Source organism: Cotesia typhae, unplaced genomic scaffold (assembly GCF_013202065.1).
Source record: "Cotesia typhae breed Kobodo isofemale line unplaced genomic scaffold, CoteBio_Ctyphae scaffold_152, whole genome shotgun sequence".
Classification (NCBI taxonomy): Eukaryota; Metazoa; Arthropoda; class Insecta; order Hymenoptera; family Braconidae; genus Cotesia; species Cotesia typhae.
The window spans coordinates 7,613,460-7,634,148 of NW_027423776.1; the positions used below are offsets into that span (position 1 = coordinate 7,613,460).

Below are 20,689 nucleotides of genomic sequence, written 5' to 3' on the forward strand. Positions count from 1 at the left end.
AGCATTATTTTTAAAGCAATAAAAAAATCATATCAATTTATTTATTTTTTGATTTATCGAAATTATGAAGAATGTAGATTTAAAAAACTAATGCTAGAGAATTCGGGAGGTAAAAATTATTTAAAAAGTAAATATGTACATTTTTTCAGACGTATATATTTTATATACATAAAAATAAATAATTGTAATGTTTTTTTATGATTTACCATAAAGTGTTTGTATAACAATTTGATAATTCTTTAAAAATAATATGTTATGTAATTACTGATTTTTTTTATTTAAGTAGTTAGTTGCTTTAGAAGTAGATATATTTGTTTTTTAGATTATCTGGTCTTTTTGCTGATCATAAATTTTGGAAAATTAAAATTGCTTTATAGAATCATATATTTTTAACAGTTGATTTAAATTATGCAGGAGTTTTTTTATTTTAGCTTCTAAACCTAAAACTGGGATATCTATAAATCTTTTTATTACGAGCTCATAATTTAAGATTATTTTTTGGCACACAGAGAAGAAATGATTCGAGTTTTAAGTTAACGTCAAGTAAATATAAATATTTATATCAACTAGTTTACGAATTATCAAAGTATTTATTTTTATAATAGTATTTCAGTGGTCTTCTCTTTGAAAAATTTTTATAAAGTCGTATATTTATTTAAACAAACAATTACTTTGCATATAATCTTTTTAAGATTAAAGAATAAATTTTTTTATGATATTTGAAGTAAATAATTTAATATGTTTATTTATTTTATTTTTTTTATTAATTTAATAAACAATAAAAAAATATTTTTAAAAAATTGCACGCATAGTTTTTCAAATTTTTTACACGTGGAATTTTTTCTTTTAATTTTTTTGTTATAATTTTATTAATAAAAAAAATTCTAAAATAGTTTAGATGTCGGCTAACTTACTTTTTAATATAATTTTATAAAAATAAAATTATTATGTACAAAATTTAATTAAAAAATTTCACATGTGAAAATTAAAAAAAAGAGGCTAGTAAAGATGGCGCTTGCTTCATGGGGACACTTGACTTTCATAGAAACTTCAGCGCCGTCATACATGAAAACAGCCAAAGCTGGTAAATTTGAATTTAGTTGTTAAAAAACCGTTACATATTATAATCAGAAGCGTCTTTAGACTTGCATAGTGATACTGTTTATTCGTTCCCGCGTATTTATATTAAATTAATTTACCAATGTCAATTACTGTTTAAATTACCTTTTTTTATTGTTGTCAGTTACTATTTCAATGTTTGATAAAGTTCCGGCATTAGTTATTGGCAGTCAAGATGTTTTTCCAAGTAAGTTTACAAACTCTAAATAAATAAATATAACCATAGTAACTAACTTATAAAATATTAATTTTATATTAAATCTGCGTAATAATAATAAATAATTATCAACATTTATCCGTTTTTCATGATTATTTATATTGAGTAAACATAAAACATTATTTTATTTATTTAAGGTTAACATAACTCCTAAGTCAAAAGAACCGGCAGAACCAACTAAAGATGTCCAGGAGCCACCGCCAACTCTTACTTTAGCCCCATTCCAACCTCAGGTTCACATTAATTTGAAAACAACTGTCAATACATCTACATCGGCTAAATTGTTTATTAACAATCCTTCCAATAGACCGCTAATCGTAAGACGAATTTTATTTTTTAATGATGACAAAAATAACTAACAGATAAATATTGTAAAAAATTATTTATCACATGTTATGCATTTTTAAAATTTTTATTTAAAAAAAAAAAACTTAATTTAGCAGATATTTGATAATTTTTATCATTTTCATAACAAATAAATTATAGCAAAAAAAATGAGAAAAAAAATTGATGAAAATTATGAAAATTAAGTTAGCCGACATCTACAAATTTTTAGAATTTTTTTATTGAAAAAATTATTAAAAAAAAAAAAAAAAAAAAATTACATTGTTGAAAAACTTGAAAAACTTTGAGCGCAATTTTTTAAAAATATTTTTTAGTTCTAGTTTAATAAATTAAAAAAAATCAGAAAATTAGAAACGTCGGCTAACTTTAGTCATTGCATTTTTATTTATTACTGTGCATTAAATAATTAATTATTAATATTAATAAATTAATTTTAATTTGTACAGTTGAAAATAAGTAAACTACCACCAGCAGAACGTTTAATAGTTTTGGAGGCTGATGAAATCAAGATAAATGGCGGAAGTGAAGAGCAACTCGGCTTGACATGGACACCACGAGAAGCTGGAAGTTGGAGAGACACCTTACAGTTTTGCGACAACAGGCGAATCAAGTATGATGTTACATTGACAACCACTTCATTAGACACCTACAAAAAGGATTTAACAAAAGGCAAATCTAGAATTTTAACTCAAACAAATTTCAACAATGAGTCAAGGTATGGAAATCAGTCCAAGAAGCTTACCGTGAGTTCAGCATCAATAAATTCTATCCCAGTGACTAAGAAACCGGCATTCATAGCAGGAGCACAATTGAAACGCATCGAGAATAAAGAAAATGTCACAAATATCCAAACGATTAATCCTGCTCGAGTTTCAGATAATAATTTGCGTAATAAGCCTCAAAAAAATGTTAGAAATAACTTAAACCTAGACTTTAATGATTTTCAATTAACTCCCCTGAAGCCACAAGCAGCAATGCGAACAAAAATTCCCGAAATAAAAATAGACGACGACACAGTCGTTGCTATAGGCTTACATTCTTCGAACGATTTGCCTGACATCCATGTGTTGGAAGCAACGGACGTTGAATTCTCACCCCGAGACTCCCGGATAAGTTCGCCGATCAACGACGGGCAGCATCTACGTCGAGAAACTTATTTAAATCCCCAGCCAAAATTTACTGAGCGCATGATTGTTATTGATCAGGAGTCTGCAGAATGCCTAGAAGAAACCTTCGATGATTCCTTGTCTCCACCAAGTTGCCAAAAACCTAACAACGGGCCACACAATTTTTCCACAATAATTGACAGTATAAACTTTATAACTCCAGTAAAGATCAAGTCGCCTGATTATTATTCACCAAGCAGCAATGGCACAGAATACTTTTCAATTCAGTCGAACCTCTCTTTTAGCATCGGCGAAAAAGGTTCTCTTAATTCATACAAATTGAACAGCACTTATGAATTATTGCCATCTCCTGGTAATAACAATGAGAGTATTCAATTAACTCAACCTCCGCATCATCAATTAGAATCAAGAAGCGTTCAAGTAAATAATAACTCCACTGATAAAACTTTGAATATCAGAAATTCATCGTCAACAATAACTTCTGGTGAGTTGAAAAAAAATTTATCATCATCACCGGTATCTTTTGATCAATCGAGACTGAGTTTATCTCAGAGTCTTAGAAATGGAGATAATGCTAGCGCCAGGGATGTTCTCGAGGCTGATTTATGGGTCAGAGATAATCAAAATCAAGATTATATTTTTGGTAACACACCTTCGCATCAAATTTCTCGCAGCAGGTGTAATCTTGAGAAGATAAGTGAAGAATCATATTTACGCAAAACACAAACTTATCGGGTAGCGAAACCTAAAATTGTTCATTCACCACCAAGTGAGTCTTCGAGTACAGATCAAGTAGAAGCACGCTGTATTGAAATATCGCCTCCGAGACGACTGCGCCGATCTGAATTAATGAAGAAACCCTCGCCGATCAAACATAATAAAATAATGAAGGAAAAAGTAACTCAAAGTAGCATGTTGAACAAGAAAAAAGTCCAGTATAACGTGAAGAAAGGGAATTTATCTATTCCTGGTGTACGTATGTCTACTTTGTCATTGTCAGGGCTAGTCAAGTCAGTAACTAATACCACCAGCAGTACCAACAAACCCATGAAAGGCAAAGATAAAAATGGTCCTGTAAAAATATACAGTCCTGATAATATAATTGCTCAAGTGCATAATCCGTATGTAACGATGAAAAGCGATCCGTTCCTAAGTATGAGTCTTTATTATGATGAAAATTTCTTAGTCAAACAAGAGCAAGAGTACACTAAATGGCTCAATAGACTAATGACACCTCCGGAGCAGCTTGATACAGACGTCGAGGAAGCACCAATAGACGTAGGTAAAATTTGGCAGTCTTGTCGCTCTAAAGAAAATGTTTTAGCAGAAACTAAAGAAAAAGTATCTGCGAGGTACCACACAAACACTCGTCTTAATTCTCTTCGCAAAGCTGCCGTTGCTATGTTCAGAAATGGAGAAGTAACGAGTGTATTAGCAAATTTAACAGCTTGTATAAACAAGGGTCTGTTTGTTATCAGACAAGATCGGGATTTGCATCGTGATATTGGATTGCAAAAAGAAATTCTTCAATTATTTTTGAGCTACAATCCTTTGTGGTTGAGAATCGGGCTGGAAGTTATTTACAATGAGCAAATTAACTTACATTCAAACAGTGATATTATTGGCTTGACGAAATTTATCATGATGCGATTTTTTACAGACCCGTATCTTGTGAAAACTTACTCATTGCAAAATATAACAACATTACGCATTCCAGAATTTCAAGGGCACATGAACAAATTTATACTAAAGAAATTTTTCTTTTTAGTTTACTTCTTGGACTATATCAAGAGAAATAAATTAATTGGGTATGATCCGTGCTTGTTTTTGAAAAAAGCTAATTACAAGGATAGCCGAGAAATATTATTGACATTTTCACGGCATTTATTGAGCGGTGTTGGAGATATCACCAAGATTTTACGTACTCACGGTTATACTGTTACTCATAAGCAAAATTATATTGATGAATTTGATTATGCGGTTAAAGACATTGCCGTTGATTTACGTGACGGAGTACGACTGTGTCGTGTAATGGAATTAATAAAGGGTGATAAAACGTTGACTGAACGGTGTCGTGTACCAGCGATATCACGTTTGCAAAAGGTATTTAATGTTGAATTAGCACTTACAGCATTATTGCAAGCTGGGTACACTATTGCTGGTGATATTGACGCCAAAAGTATTGCTGATGGTCATCGTGAAAAAACACTATCACTTTTGTGGCAAATAATTTACAAATTTCAAGCTCCACGTTATGAAAAAGCTTCAATTACTCTACAAACTTGGTGGAAAACAAAACTTTGGTACATTCGTGTCAAACGTTATTTGTCTAACAGAAAAAATAACGCCGCAGCGATGATTCAACGTACATGGAGATGTTATTGTGCGAGAAAATTATTAAAAAAATTGCGTGAAGAGCGTGCTATTTTCCTGGTTCAATTAGAAAAATCAACGAGATTTGTACAGCAATACTGGTTGTGTAAAAAACAAATGCTCCAAGATCGTCGTGAATTTTTGGATAAAAAAGCCGCAGCTGTTTGTATTCAAAGATGGTTTAGAAGAATATGTTCTACTCGTCCTTACTTGGAGGACCTTCAGCGTAAACGTGAAGCTGTTATTACTGTACAGATTCAATGGCGTGCTGTGGTTATCATGAGAAGAGAAAGGAATAATTATCTCAGAATTAAACAAGCTGCGATAATTATACAGCAGTGGTGGCGTGCTGTCTCATTAAAATCTTCAACTTATAATTATTATAAAAAATTTAAAGCTGCTACTGTTTTCGTACAATCTAAATGGCGAGCTAAGAGATTAATGATTCAAGAGCGCACGCGTTATTTTAAAATTACCAGAGCTACTGTTAAAATACAAACCTGGTGGAGAAGTTACTTGATTGGTAAGCGTGTTAGAAATGATTATCTTTTAAAAAAAGATGCTGTCAGAGTAATTGAATCCAGGTGGGTAGCTTGTAAATTAAGAGATACTCAACTCGAGCAATTTTTGACTGTCAAAAAAAGTGCGGCTGTTATTAAAAAAGCCTGGAAGAGATATCATGACACTAAAAATTATGTTAAGAGGTTTAAATCGAATTGTAAAGCTGCGAGAATTATTCAATCTTGGTGGAGAATGGTCAGAGTAGCTCGTCAGTATCGCTTGCAACGTAATACTGTTATTATTTGTCAAAGATGGTGGAGAAGTCTTTTGATAACACGCAGTATCAGAGAAAAATTCTTAGCTATTAAAACATCTGCGATATTAGTCCAGAAAACTTGGAAGATGAAAAAGCAAAGGATAAATTATTTGCAGCTTAAATCAGCGGTGGTAAAAATTGAAGGGTGGTACAGTAATGCTAAATACTCGAAAATTGTTAGACAAGAGTATGTGAGACAGAAAGAAGCTGCGAAATTTATTCAAAGCTGGTGGCGTTGTCTGAAGATAACGAAAGAGTGTAAAGCTAAATATTCAACGGAGCGCAGAGCTGCGATCGTGATACAAAGAGGCTGGCGAGCTAAAATTATTGGCAATTCTGCAAGACAAGAGTACTTGAAGATGAGAAGCAGTGCGATTAAAGTCCAAGCTTTTTGGAGAATGGTATTAGCTAGACGTAAATATTTAAATGCTTTAAAGAGAAATAAAGCTGCTGTAGTAATTCAAAGAAGATGGAGAGCCAGAGTTGTTGGATTTAAAATCCTAGAGGCTTTTATTAAACAAAAAAAGGCAGCGATTATTGTCCAAAGAAGATATCGGGCAATTAAAATTGCTCGGGCAGTTAAAATTGAGTATGAAGCTTGTAAAAAAGCTGGAATAATTATTCAAAAAAATTGGAGAAGGGTCAGAGCATCCAGAGAGTTTAAACGACAACGTAATGCAGCGATTGTCTTACAAAGTCACTGGCGAGCACGGGTAATTGGTAAAAAGACTCGTGAGTCCTATTTGAAGCAAAGATCAGCTGCTATTACTCTTCAGCGTAGATACCGTGCTCTGAAACTGGGCCGTGTTGCTAGAACGCAGTTTATAATTTGTCAAAAGTCCTCGGTGATAATTCAAAAAAATTGGAGGATGTTCAAACTCTCGCAAGACTACCAGCAACTTCGAACCGCTGCAATAGTTCTGCAGCGTCAATGGTGTGCACGTAAATTGTCACTCGAAGCCAGTCAGAAGTATCAATTGTTGAAGAAGACGACTGTAATGATCCAACAGCGTTATCGTGCTCGTAAATTGGGGCGTAAAATTAGAAATGAGTATCTGGAGTTACGTCACTCAGTCACTAAAGTCCAGACTCTTTGGCGAGCGAATAAATTGATGAAGCAGGCTCGTCAACAATACTTGTGCTACGGTAATGCAGCTGTATGTCTCCAATCAACGTGGAGAATGATTGTTGTCCGTCGTGAGTATTTAAGAAAGAAACAAGCTGTTACTAAAATAATAATTGCATGGAGACAGTATTTATTGGCGCGTAATGTTAGAAATGAATTTTTGGCTCTACGTTCAGCTGCTCTATTTGTTCAACGACGTTATCGTTCAATACGCAATTGTCAAAAAATTCGTCGCAATTTTATAAAACTAAAATTAGCTGCTGTATTTGTTCAAAAAAGCTGGCGCTTGAAATTGCAATTGCGTAGACATGCGGCAGATATTGAACGAGAACGTAAATTAAATCGAGCAGCTGCTATTATTCAATCAGCTTATCGCGGATATGTTGTCAGAAAATATCAATCTGAGCAGGTACGAAAAATTCGAGAACGTGTTCATCAAGCTTCTAAAACAGCTGACGAGTCAAACACTCTCGCAAATCGTCTTCAAAATGCCATATATACACTGCAGAATGCTACAAATATTGGACAGTTGTCCATGTGCCTTGCTTGTATCGATACGATAACAAGGCTGTCGCCGAAAGGATGCAAAATATTCTGCGAATTGAAATTAATTGATACAATTTATAACTTACTGGATAATTCAAATAGGTCATTACCCTGGATGGATGTTTGTTTACGATGCACTAGTATTCTTATTACAATTATTAAATTGGCTCCATTGTCGGTGTACGTTCGCAATATCAATGAGACCGAGACTATTGCCAGATTGATGAATGCCATGGTTAAGGCTAATTCCGAATTATTTTTACATCTTGCTACTCTTTTCTGGCTGCTTATTTGTGATGATGATTTTGCTCAACAAGTTAAACAATCACCTCGGATTATGTGGCTGATTAGATCCACTATTGAGACTCATCTTAAAAAAAATAATGGCAGTTTAAAAGGTAATGGTAATAATAAAAATAAAACTCTTTCGTTGCAAGATGTTATTTTGCCGAATGAAAAACCCGATTGGGTTAGAAATAATTTGCGACCGAGATATTTTACTAATATATCGCATGCATTACTGAGTTTAAATGACATTTTTAATATTGTTCCTTGAAAAATGAATAATAATTAAATATTTAAAATGAATAATTAATTAATTAAATATAACAATTTATTAAAAATAATAATTAATAACAATTGGGAGAATATATTTTTTTAAAACTTAACAAAGCTGTAAATAAATTTTATATTAAATTACAAATTTATAATATTAAAATAATTAATTGGTTTTAAGAAAAAAAAAAGAAATGTTGTATTAAGATTAAATTTGTTTGTTTGTTTTTTTTTATAATACTTTTATTGCAATAAATACAATAATAAACAATTATTTTGGCGTTACATTATTTACTTTTTTTTTTTTTCATCATTTAACAGTCAATCCTATTCATATACATTGGATTACAATAATTTGTTTGTTATTTATTTATTTAATTTAATTTAATTTTTTTTTTTTAGCATAAATGAAGCTGAGATGCTCGCTAATATAATAATAATAAGTGATACTTTAATTCAGCGTCGTTTTTATTTATTTAAATTAACAATAATAATAATAATAATAATAATAAGTGTAAAAAGAAAGGGAAAATAAGAATCAAAGAAAAAAAAATAAAATATAGAATTAAAGAATAAGAAAAATAATTATACTATTATAGCAAACTACAGCTAAATTTTTTATCACTTAATGCTGTAGTATTTACGTTTATTTATTTATTTATTTTTTTTTTTTTATAGAAGCAGTTAACTGCTAAATATTTTAGATAAAAAATTAATTGCGGTCTGTAGTGATAATATTATTTATATCGACCTTGAAAATGCTTTAAAGTTAGCCACTTTTAATTCATTTTTGTATCACAAAATACAACAGTCCATGATTATAATATATAATTGCTAAAATGTTTGTTGTAATATTAATTAATTAATTAATTATTATTATTATTTTGAGAAAAAAAAATTATTAGAATAGGCACAAGATTTTAATATTATTTTTTGTTTTAAATTTTTAGCTGCCATCGGGCTGTTCAGTTTTTATTATAATTATTTATCATTATTTTAAATTTAATTGGTGAAATTAATCTGGAGTATTGACGTTATTTCAAGTCTATTATACAAATAATTATGAATGTGAATGTTTTTTTTTGTCATTTATTTACACAACTAGATGAAAAAAAATAATGATGATTAATAATAATAATAATAATAATAATAATAATAATAATAATAGTATTAATTAATAATATTTAATAAGAAAAAAAAATATAGGGTATTAATTTTCATGTACAGACTTTAATTCTTTAATCTGCTTAATCAAATATGCCTTTTCATCGTTAAACTGTTCATCCTCTGATCGATCGGTGTGGAAGCGCGTTAAAAATTCAATTAATTTTTCTTGATTACGTAGTAAAATGTCCAATATTGGCTTCGGTTTATTTGGATTAGCAACGAATACCTATAAAGCGTTAAAAAATTTTTAGCCATTAATTATTGACTACTTCCATGTGAATTAATCCAACGACTAATCTCCAAAATATCAGTGCTCATTTTTTAGGAAAAAATAAATTTTAAATTATATTTTATAAAAAATTATTTTCACGAGTAGAATTTATATTTTTAATAATTAAATGAAATATAAAAAAAAAAATAAACAATGATTAATTTTTTTAATGAAATTATTTGTCGGAGGATAAAAAAAAATGGAGTATTTTGAAAATGTAATTAAAAATACCTTGAATACGTGGAAGGCCTCAAATTGTATGTTACGTGATTTTTCTTTCAACATGTTCATCATAAGCTTTAAATTATCTGGATTTGATATATATTGTGTCATGACCTGAGAAATAATAAAAAAATTAAAAATCTGACCTCAATTCAATACATAGGTCAGTAACTTTTTTTTAAAATTATTTATAGGATGATTAATAATTACAGTAAAATTGTGTCTGTCCAATAACAATTCACCAAGAAGTTTTAAACTCTGTCGGCGAGTTACATAATTTTCGGAATTCAATAGCCTTTGATAATGTGAAAAAACTTTGTCGTAATTGGCTTCTAAAAATTCAGCACTCAATATTTTGTGCCTCGTTAATAATTCCTATAACATATAAATAAATAAATAAATAAATAAATAAATATATAAAAAATAAATAAATAAATTTATTGGATAAAAATAAAAAAATATTAAAAATTACCTTAAAAGTAGAAAAGGCATCTGATGCAATGTCGAATGTAGATACTTCGACATATCTAAAAAAATTGTAAAAATCATCGGAATAAATCATTATTTTAGCTAATGCTTCATATCGTGCACACTCTCTCAACATTGTTCCGCAATTTAATGCTATATCTTGATGTTCATATCTAAAAAAAATAATATTAATAAATATTTATACTATTGTTATTATTATTGATTATAGAAGTTGTTGATTTAATCTGTTAAATTTGTAAAACAAAATTCAATAAATAATTTTTATTTACCCAGACATAAGTGTAAACAGTATCTCAGGTTTCGTACAAATATACTCGACTGTTGGTGATCTGGTGCCGATTTGTCTTCGTAAAATGTTATTGAATACTTGAGCAACATCTTTCTTGCCCTATTAAATAAATAAATCATTAAATAATTAATTACAATATTTTTTTAACAATAAAAAAACAATTTATCCACATATATATATTAGGAAAAACAATGGGATATTGTTAGTTGGAGAGTGTAAATGGAATCGTGCCAAAATAAACATTATGAGCACGGGAATTGAATGCTGATTGTTTATATTGATTAAATTTGTACTAATTACTGAGTACGTAGTTTTAAAATTAATTTATAATAATATGGCGCCGGATTTTGCGACAGTCAATAAAAAGGATTTTTAGTTAAGTCGGGAAACCTCAGAATCTACGGTCTAGACGCCGTCCAACTTAATTATCAGTGACGTCCAAATTAATTTATACCGACGGTAGTACAATTTATTTTACATTAGATGTAAAACTATTTAATTTTTGTTAATTTAAAATGACACTGAAGTTAACTGACTTAAAAATTTTTTTATTTTTCAATTTCATAGAAATAAAATTATTGTGAAAAAAATTTAATAAAAAAATTGTACATGTGAAAATTAAAAAAAAAATTTTGCTTGAAAAATAAATTAGGCATAGAAAATTATTCATAAAAAAATCATTTATAATTTTTTAGAGCTTTTAAAGATGAAATTTTTCTATAAAATTTTCTTGCTATCATTTGTTTGTTAAAAAAATTCTAAAAATGATCAGATGTCTCAATTTTAGTATCATATTCATTAATCAGAGTTGATTTGTTTTTTTCAATTAAAATAAAATTGCAAGTAGAAATTTTTAGAAAAATTTTTTACTGTAATTTATTTATTTTATAAATAAAAAAAATTAACAGCTGATAGTTAACTTCAGTATCATAATTTAAATAAGATATTTATTTACATACTGTTAAAAAAATATATATTTACCTCAAAATCAATGCGACTTAAATTTTGTACAAGTAAGAGCAATAAATTACTGTTGTACAATTCTTGTGCAAGTTGTGCTACAACAATATCAGCTTGAGGCTCTGTTTCAGCAGTGCCGTACAGCATATTTTTAATGTGAACCAGATTTTTGCTTACATCTTCTTGCGCCTGTAATAAAAATCGTAATTAATAAATATAAATAAATTTTTCTTACATAATTATAGAATTTATTTTACCTTTTCAACTTTTTTATCGCCACGCTCAAGAGCATTGACGGCTTCCTTTAAAGCCTTGACGACTTCAGCAGGACTTTTTTGGGATTTTCCAAAGAGCGGCATGGTGTTGTTACAGGATACAAACCTTTGAAATGTAAATTATTTATTCATTATTATTTTTCTTAAATAGCTTAGTCACTAAAATCTTAAGATAATTTCTTTTTAAGTATTTAAATGTTCACCAATGTCATTAGCGTCAGAATTAAATATCATTATGCGAGTAGTTATTAATAATGTAATTAGCAGAACTGAAAAGATTAAAACTAAGAGTTGTTAAGAGTTTTAAGATAACGAAAATTAGAAGATTAATTTTTTATTACGAGATTACTCAACAATTAAATTTCACAAATTGAAAAAAATTTTTTTTTTATTTATAAAACTAAAAAAATTTTTGATCAATAATTTAAATTATATTTTATAATTTATAAATTTTTTTTTTTTAATTTAATTATTTAATTTTTTTTAAATTTATTTATTCAATTTATTTTTTAAATTAATTAAAAAGAAAATTTAAATAATTAAATTATAAAATTAAATTAGATAAAATAAAAAAAAAAATATTTATAAACATTAACTAAACTTGTTCTATAAATACTGTGTATTACAAAGTATAAATATAAACATACTGCAGCAATAAATTTAATCAATTTATAAAATTAATGACTAAGATGTATATGATATAAATTACGTACAATCATACGTAAATAGTCAGAACATCTTAATTTTATAAATTACATACTTATATGTATATTTACAATATTGAGCTATTTAAAATTACACAAGTACCGAGCGTTTAAACATAATAAGATAATTACAAATAATCGTTTAATAAAGACAATAAATAAATAAATTTATAAAATATTTAATAAAACTATTGATCACAAATTTATTGAAACAAATATTCAAAAAGTCTAAGCTATGAATCATCCTTTACTTTGTTATATTATAATATATACCTATATATATATATATATATATATATATATATATATTTTATATACCTACACACATATATGTGTTATATATATAGATATATATTATAAAAAAATATCAATAATTTGGTTGTGAAAGTAGCTCGAAGAATGCAGAGAAATTGAAATTTTAGAAATGATGCCAAGTATAAAGATAAATTATAGGAAATATTAATTTTAATAACAAAATAAGTAGTCTAGTTCTTAAATATCTCGACATTAATTTACAGATATAGATAATAATAAACATGCACAATGCTAGATAAATTATAAATTACAATTATAACCTATATTTAATGAAAAAAAAAATTACGCAATAAAAAATTATACTTAAACTAATAATTAATTTTACCATTCAATTAAAATCCAAATGATAAAATTGTACGCAGTGGTTATTTATCACTGGCACTAGATAAAAAAATTTTCTCCACAATTGTTTCAATCTCAATGTTGTTTTTTTTTCACTAATAGATCATTTATTATTGATGTGTAAGGCGTACTAGTTATGTGTGTATAAGTGTAGTGAAGGTATCTCGTGACAAATAAATAATTTTTCGTCGATAAAAAAAACACGTTAAAAATGAGCTCAACAACAAAATGCTTTTATCTATCACACATTTAAATAAAAATAATAAACGACTTGTGAGTTGATTTTTTTTAAATAATTTAAATTTACTATTGTGGAAAATTCAATAAATTATTTATGATTGAATTATTAAATATCGAAATAAATATAGGTGTATATCTATATATATTAATACATCGTATACATATAACTAAATTACTTATTTTTTTTTTTATCAAACTCAAGCTGGTCTTGAGTTCCTCACTCATGAACAGTGCTCATGAAACTGACGTAGGTGATACGGCTGTTATGCAGTGTGGCCAGATCGTGCGATTTTTTTACCCCCACTTTGTACCGCTTTCAATGTAGTCAGATGAGAGTGTCCTACAAAGTGGGGGTAAGAAAAGAGCACGATCTGGCCACACTGCTGTTATGTCCTGCGAGGTTACTAGATTCGCTGATGATGACACCTCGTGGACAAGTGGGTTGTTTATTGTCACGCGGGATTTGATTTTATAATTTAATTTGAAATATACTAAAAAATTTACTCATTGAGATTGTGTGGCAAGGTATGATTTTTAAATGATAAGAGTTCAATTGAACTTTATGTTGATGTTTATTTAGAAATCGGAGAGATGGAGTGAATAGTTACAGCTCTCGGGGAGAAGTGAAGTCACAAAGTCTTAAACTCTGACTCCTCAGCTTCACTTTCCCCCACTATGGTTACACGTATACACTTATACTATTGCTAGAACTACCCTTATACATAGTGCGTAATATACTATCTTACATGTACTTATATAACACTTATTATTTGCGGCTGCGGCCGGCTTACATATTCATGTACTTGTATTTACCTGGCTTTAAATTCAGCACAGCGACCTAGGGAAACCTAGGTCAATAAATTATATCAGATGCGGATTTTACTTAAATATTTGCTAATCATTTCTAAATTCAATTTAATACCATTTACTATTCAATTATTCTAATATGTAATTAAATTTGTCTAAAACCATTGTGACATTAAATCCATACATATATACACATGTTGTAGCGTCTAAATACTCATTATTTATGTTATTTAATTACTTAAAATAAAGTGGATAAATAAGTTATTATTTATTTATTTGTTGTTAAATTCAGTTCAAGTGCCTTGTTTTTTTTTTTTTTTTTTTTTAGAGAACAAGAGACCGTTGACTTTCCACACGTGTCTTTTATGGCTTTTCTTTTAAGGACTTGAAGTTGTCAATGTGACAAGGACATGTTCTGTGTTTACTCGAAGATTTTATGGTTTTTCAGAACCTAATACTATATTCCTTTGTATTATTTTCTTGAGACTAAAGTTTCTCTTTCGAAGACACGTGTGCACTCAACGACCAAACTCAGCAATTAAATCAAATAGAAATTCTAAATCTATATAAAATATAAATATAAATTTAAATTATAAATGTAACTAATTAACATATTCAAATTCTGTTTTATCTGACAAGTAGTGTCACCTGCCAGATGCAACCCAAAGCATTATAGTTATTGCGACATAACACGGCTGCCAATAAATTTTTTTTTTCAAATTTATATTTTTCCCGCCAGAGTGCGCAGCTGTTTCAAAACTCTAGTGGATTTTTTTAGTAACTAAAAATTGGCACTCCGACTTTCTGGTTAATTTTCGGAGCATTTTTACTCGTAGTATGTTGTGATTGTAGACAACTACTATCTATTCTTTTTGGTAGACAGTGTATATATATTTTTATATTATATATTAAACAGTGGACTTGTAAATTACATTAAATTTTTTTTTTTATTTTAGATCGTTTTTTTTGGTTCATTGTTTTAGAAAATTGAAATTCAGTGACAATTGCTGAAATTTAAAAAATTTTTGTCAATAACGGTATATGTAGAGCTACATATATATAAATTAAAAAATATAATAAATACCGAAAAAAGAACCAACAAAAACGTATTTTTGCATACCGCAGTTATGTGCTTCCATTTTCGAAATATAATTGTTTTATGGTGAGATAATATGTCAAAGTCAAATCTAAGAAAAATAACAGTCGACCCAACCAAATGTAATACTGATTCGCGTAGACCAAGTGTGTTTGAAAGGTTAGGAACTAAGCCAACAATAACTACAACTAATCCAACAACCGCGACTAATAATTCTACTCCAAGTATCACCTCTGATTATTGTCGTAATTGGGCATCGAATGGCAATTGTTCCTATGGAAAAACTTGCAAGTATGTATTTTTTTTAATTGTTTTTTTTTTTATCCAAAAAATTTATTTTTTATGAAAATTAAGTTAGCCGACATCTAAAAATTTTAAGAATTTTTTTTTATTAAAAAACATTTTAAAAAATGTCAATTGTCAAAAACTTGAAAAACTAAAATTGCAATTTTTAAAAAATATTTTTTAGTTCTAATTTAATAAATGAAAAATAATCAAAAAATTAAAATCGTCAGCTAACTTTTTAGTATTATTATTTTTTATGACATTAAAGTTAGCAGTCAATTGATCATTTTTTTAATTTTTTTAATAAATTTCTAAATGTCCATTTTTTTTTTTTTTTTTTTTTTTTTTTTTTTTTTGCCGTAATTGTTTGTTACAAAAATTTTAAAAATAATTAAATACTTGCTAAATTAATTTTTATTTTTTTTTGTTTTCAGATATGCTAATACTCATACATTAATTAGTCCTTCTAAAAGAGCTAAAAGGGATACTTCAAATGCTAACGTAGGGGTAACTATTCTGACAATTATTTTCAAGTTACAGTTATTCGGAGAAGCTTTGGACTCAGGGTACCAGAGTCTAGTCAAGAGTTACTGAAAGTTGTTGATGATTGATAACTACTTTGGATTAATTGATTAATTAGTCACATTGTCACGAGAAGTCAATTTATTTAAAAATTTTTTTATTTAGAGAAATTGAAGTATATTGGTTGTGCCCGTCAATTCAAAACTATTCATAATTTTAAAAAGTTTTTTTGCTGTAAATTCTTTGAATATTTTTTAGTTATAAAATTTTGAATTTTAATTTTATAATAAAAAAAGATTTGTATAATTTTGGAAACTAAAAATAATTTACAAAAAATCCAAAGTTACTCCGTTAACTATTAACTATAAAAAATGATCAATGAATAAAAATGAATAAAATATTAAAATTTTTAACAGGGTAAGGAAGATCCTTTTAAAAGAATCACATCAAAAGTAGTGAAGAAAACATCACACAGTCCTGATTTGAACATTGAGGAGTGGAATCAAACAGATCTGGAGTACGAGGACGAAAAGGTGCTGGAGCGTAGGCGTCAATTGCTGCAACGCGAATTGGAGTTACAAATGAAGAAAGATAAGGAGATACATGGCAAGGATAAAGTAAAGCATAAAAAACGCGTTATGAGTTCGTCATCTAGTTCACGTAGCTCCAGTTCATCGAGCAGTAGCAGCAGTTCGTCGAGCGACGACTCGTCATCCAGCTCAACGTCTGATTCTCGCAATAAAAAACTCAAGAAAATAAAAACTAAACGGCATCACAGTGCCTCGTCGGACTACGAAGATGACAAGGATCGTGGTAAAAAAAAACTAAAATTAAAACGTCTCAATAGTAGTAAGAGCGACAAAATTCCCGTCAAAAAGAAGCGCAGAGTTGACAGTCCAGTTAAAAAAGATGTTTCTAAGCCGATAAAGAAAGCAACTGCTGCTGTGAGTGTAGGCAGGAAACACAATTCAGTTTCTAGGACACGGTCACCTCTTTCTGTGGCAGTTCACACGACTAAAGCTAAGGAGAGAAATCGCAGTGAATCACCCAAGGGTAAATCCAGCAAAGACGAACGCGAACGCCACTATCGCAAAAGTCGTGAGTCTGAGGACAGTAGTAGCGCCGCTAAGGAAACTCCGAAAAATCTTAAAAATGTTGAAAAAATGGGAAAAGAGCTGGAGAAAAATAAAAGCCGAGGGGATGAAAAGAAAAACGATGATAAAGTAAGGCCTAAAGTAAGGCCCAAAGAAAAAGATCACATATCACGGACACCGCCGATAGAACGTCCTAAACAATTAAAAGAAACGCCAACTAAACTTCGCCGGAGCCGAACTCCTGACAAGCCTTCGAGGTCTAAACGTGATGTAACTCCGGCTCGTCATGTCGAAAAATCTCCAGCTGTCATGACTTGTTCGTCATCGTCATCCTCGACGAACAAGTCACGTGAATTGGAGAGGAAAGATCGTGACAGTGTTCACAAACGTGACCGAAGCAAGGACCGTGACGATGCGCGTAAAAGTGAACTTAAGTCTCGGTTGTCAAATCAAGAAGACAGTGGCCAGAAAAAAAGTTTGCTCTCTTCGCGAGATATTGATGATAAAAATCTTGGGGACAGTCGAAGTCGGGCCAAGAGCCGTGAGCGTCGAGGTGACAAAGATTTCAGCCGCGGAGATGAATCGCGTCATCGTGTTCAGATGCGCTCAGATCAACGTGACAAGGATCGCGATGATATAATTGATCGGGGCAATGTTTCACGTGAGCGTCAACGTGAACGGGACAAAGATTGCTCGCAGAAACGTGATCATGAATTGACTGTAGCGATTAACAGTAGCGGCGGTGTTGATAAAAATTCACGCTACATCAGGGATAAAGACCGAATTAAAGACAATGTTATGAAGGATGACAAAAATAATTCCCGAGATCGTCGTGATCAACGTGGTGCTTCTGACATTAAATTGTCTGATCGTGATAGCAAGAGTTCTTCGCAACGGTTTGATAGTAATAAGTATGACCGTGCAATGGACAAAGAGGCTGTGCATAAAAATGTTGACCGAGACAGGCTCGATCGTTTTCCACGGGAGCGTTCATTGGAAAAGCCAGTCGATAAAAATGTATCTGTTTCACGGGGTGAACATTTGCCTGAACGTGATCCTATTTATGAACGAGGTGGTGGTGGTAGTAGTAGACATCGCCGGGTTCAGGGCGGGACCAGGTACGAGAGAGGCGGACACTCGGGCTTGGAGCACGATAGAAAAGAAATACCCTCGGTTAAAATAGACCGACGAGACAGTCCTCGCAGAAGCATGGAGGTTGACAGGAACTTTGATCGTGGATATTCAAGAGTCTCTTCTGATCACTGGGAGCAGCAGGATGAGCCAGTACGCCTGGATTATCATCCACACGATGAGGATCGCAGAAAACCGATCGAGACTCGTAAATTCAACAGTCCATTTAATGAACGACGAGGACGTGGTCGTGGTGGTGGAACTGCTGGTGATGATGACAGACCACCGCCCTCCAGGTACCCGGTTCAGAATGAAAGGCCTTTTGATGAGCACCATCATATGTACAGTGGCGATAAGCTACGTCCTGGTCCCACCAGAGACGAAAGCAGCAACGACAACTGGGATATGCATCACGAGGCTGATCACAGCAGCAGAGATCGCGTGTATCCTCCAGCTGACTGGGAGGAGAGAGACTGGCGGCCTAGGAATCATCATTGGGACCGCGAGAGCCTTCCTCACTCGGAGGCTCACGAGGAGGAATGGCCTCAGCGCTACGACAGTCCTATGTCTGATTGGAAAATCAACGAAGCCAGAAAGCCTTGGGAGAACCAACCGATCCATCAATCTTTGAGAGGCCCCTATAGGAATGAACGTCACAAGGATCTGGAAATTGGTGAGAATATTTATGGCAAACGCCGTGGTCCGTATAACACTCCTGAAATTCGTGGTGATGACTGCGGTAGTCATGGATCCAAGCAGAGCTCTCTGCATGGCAGCATGAAGGAAGAGCCTATTAATAAAAAATTGATGGAATTGGCTGAGGGAAGACCTAGGAGGAGTCGCGAAAAATCTACGGATAGCTTACAGAAGAAATCGCTTTCTAAAGAAAAAGTATTAGAGCCGAAAAATGTATTGGAGCAGCCGGTTGTCGTTGAAATGAAACGTCCGTGCTTGGAGGAATCGTTGACTCGGCACACGGAAAGTGACTTAAGTGATATCAGTGATGATCCTGATGATATTCTTAACATGGAGGATGAAGAATCTGAAGATAAAAAGTCTGTTGAAGTTGAAAAAGATATTTCTAATAATAAATCTTCGACAATTAATGATGAGGTTGTTCAGGTGAGTAAAGCCTCGCCTGAACAAATTAATGACGAGTCTGCTAATCCTGGTGTTCCTGCTGCTGCTGCTGCTGCTGCTGCTGTTGCTGGTAATACTGCAACAAGTGTTGCTGCGGCTAATGCTGTCGCTAATGCTAATAATTTTATTGGTAAAGAAAAAGATAAGGACAAAGATGAACAACCAGAGGCTACGGCTATTGATGAGGATAATATGGAGGCCATGGACTTTGAAGAAATTTCAGACGGTGAGTTGGAGGAAGATATCAAGACTAGTGGTAAAGGTTTGGGTGATGCGTTAGGTGTTGATTGGGAGAGCTTGGTTAAAGAGACCCAACCTAGGAGACCTGCTTTTAATCAAGACTCTGCTCAGTGTCGTTGGCAATGTAAAGCTATTTTTCAGCGGATTGGAATTTCTGTCAAGTACGCCGGTGATGAATTTATTAATAAACTTAAGAGTAAATATAATGATGAGAATGATGGTTCATTGCTTCTTGATAATGTTGCGATGATTCACACCGCACTTTTTAGAGAAAAAATTAATAATGATCCAGTGTGCGGTTTGGTTATTGCTGATGATAGTCTTTATAGGATTAATAATCCACGGGATAAATACCAAGATGAAGACCCGGATGTTCTCAAACCTTTTACTAGTTTATTTGAAGAAGCTAAGTTGTTATTGCAGCACGCGTAATTATAATTGTTTTTTTCGTAGACATTTTACGATTTGATTATAAATAAATATATAAGTAAATTAATAATAATTAGATTTATAGGAACTGAATATTTTATAAAAAGTACAAAATGAAAATAATAATATTATTATAAAATTGAATTTTGAATAATTGATCCATATAATCTTCAATTGTTATTATGTAATAAAAATAAACAATTATTGATAAAGCGACTTTTCTATGTAAATCTTTCATTGTATTTGTTGTAAACTTTTAATAGAAATTGTAGTTAGTATACTTATATTCTAATTGTATAATAAATATTATTTACATGAATACAAAATTATTATGTTTTGATTCATTATTTATTATGGCTAGAAAATCGAACGCGCTTCACGCGCTTTTATCAAAATATTTTTTTTTCGACAATTTAATTAATTAGTATTTTTACAAATTTTACTCA

General features: G+C 30.7%; 3 protein-coding genes across 4 annotated transcripts; 2 read left to right on the forward strand and 1 right to left on the reverse strand.

Annotated features, from left to right (window-relative positions):
- Positions 1–908: 908 nt before the first annotated feature.
- On the forward strand, positions 909–8,828 carry LOC141536533 (uncharacterized). The gene is made up of 3 exons (XM_074257124.1): positions 909–1,306; positions 1,474–1,653; positions 2,128–8,828. The coding sequence occupies exons 1-3, from the start codon at positions 1,295–1,297 to the stop codon at positions 8,224–8,226; spliced, it is 6,291 nt and encodes a 2,096-aa protein (XP_074113225.1). The 5' UTR covers positions 909–1,294; the 3' UTR covers positions 8,227–8,828.
- Positions 8,811–13,732, reverse strand: Mo25 (calcium binding protein Mo25). The gene is made up of 8 exons (XM_074257127.1): positions 13,243–13,732; positions 11,881–12,004; positions 11,645–11,812; positions 10,644–10,762; positions 10,358–10,526; positions 10,096–10,260; positions 9,895–9,999; positions 8,811–9,618 (listed from the first exon to the last, which is right to left on the reverse strand). Exons 2-8 carry the CDS (start codon positions 11,980–11,982, stop codon positions 9,436–9,438), a joined length of 1,011 nt encoding a protein of 336 aa, XP_074113228.1. The 5' UTR covers positions 11,983–12,004; positions 13,243–13,732; the 3' UTR covers positions 8,811–9,435.
- A 1,470-nt stretch (positions 13,733–15,202) lies between these two features.
- On the forward strand, positions 15,203–20,459 carry LOC141535892 (uncharacterized). Of its 2 annotated transcripts, none has more exons than XM_074256058.1 (3): positions 15,203–15,693; positions 16,122–16,188; positions 16,626–20,459. In XM_074256058.1, the coding sequence occupies exons 1-3, from the start codon at positions 15,479–15,481 to the stop codon at positions 20,244–20,246; spliced, it is 3,903 nt and encodes a 1,300-aa protein (XP_074112159.1). In that variant the 5' UTR covers positions 15,203–15,478; the 3' UTR covers positions 20,247–20,459. The 2 variants fall into 2 exon arrangements, with proteins under 2 accessions (XP_074112159.1, XP_074112158.1); XM_074256057.1 differs by having other exon boundaries at positions 15,204–15,693; positions 16,122–16,194.
- Positions 20,460–20,689: the final 230 nt, after the last annotated feature.

Bases quoted from the DNA above. Each gene is read 5' to 3' on its own strand.
- LOC141536533 (XM_074257124.1), top strand. The intron at 1,654-2,127 runs GTAAGACGAATT...TAATTTGTACAG, and splicing joins CTTCCAATAGACCGCTAATC to TTGAAAATAAGTAAACTACC.
- Mo25 (XM_074257127.1), bottom strand. From the start codon at position 11,982: ATGCCGCTCTTTGGAAAATCCCAAAAAAGTCCTGCTGAAGTCGTCAAG. The intron at 11,813-11,880 runs GTAAAATAAATT...TTTTTATTACAG, and splicing joins GCGATAAAAAAGTTGAAAAG to GCGCAAGAAGATGTAAGCAA. The intron at 10,527-10,643 runs GTAAATAAAAAT...TATTTTTTTTAG, and splicing joins CTGTTTACACTTATGTCTGG to ATATGAACATCAAGATATAG.
- LOC141535892 (XM_074256057.1), top strand. From the start codon at position 15,479: ATGTCAAAGTCAAATCTAAGAAAAATAACAGTCGACCCAACCAAATGT. The intron at 15,694-16,121 runs GTATGTATTTTT...TTTTGTTTTCAG, and splicing joins TCCTATGGAAAAACTTGCAA to ATATGCTAATACTCATACAT. The intron at 16,195-16,625 runs GTAACTATTCTG...AATTTTTAACAG, and splicing joins CTTCAAATGCTAACGTAGGG to GGTAAGGAAGATCCTTTTAA.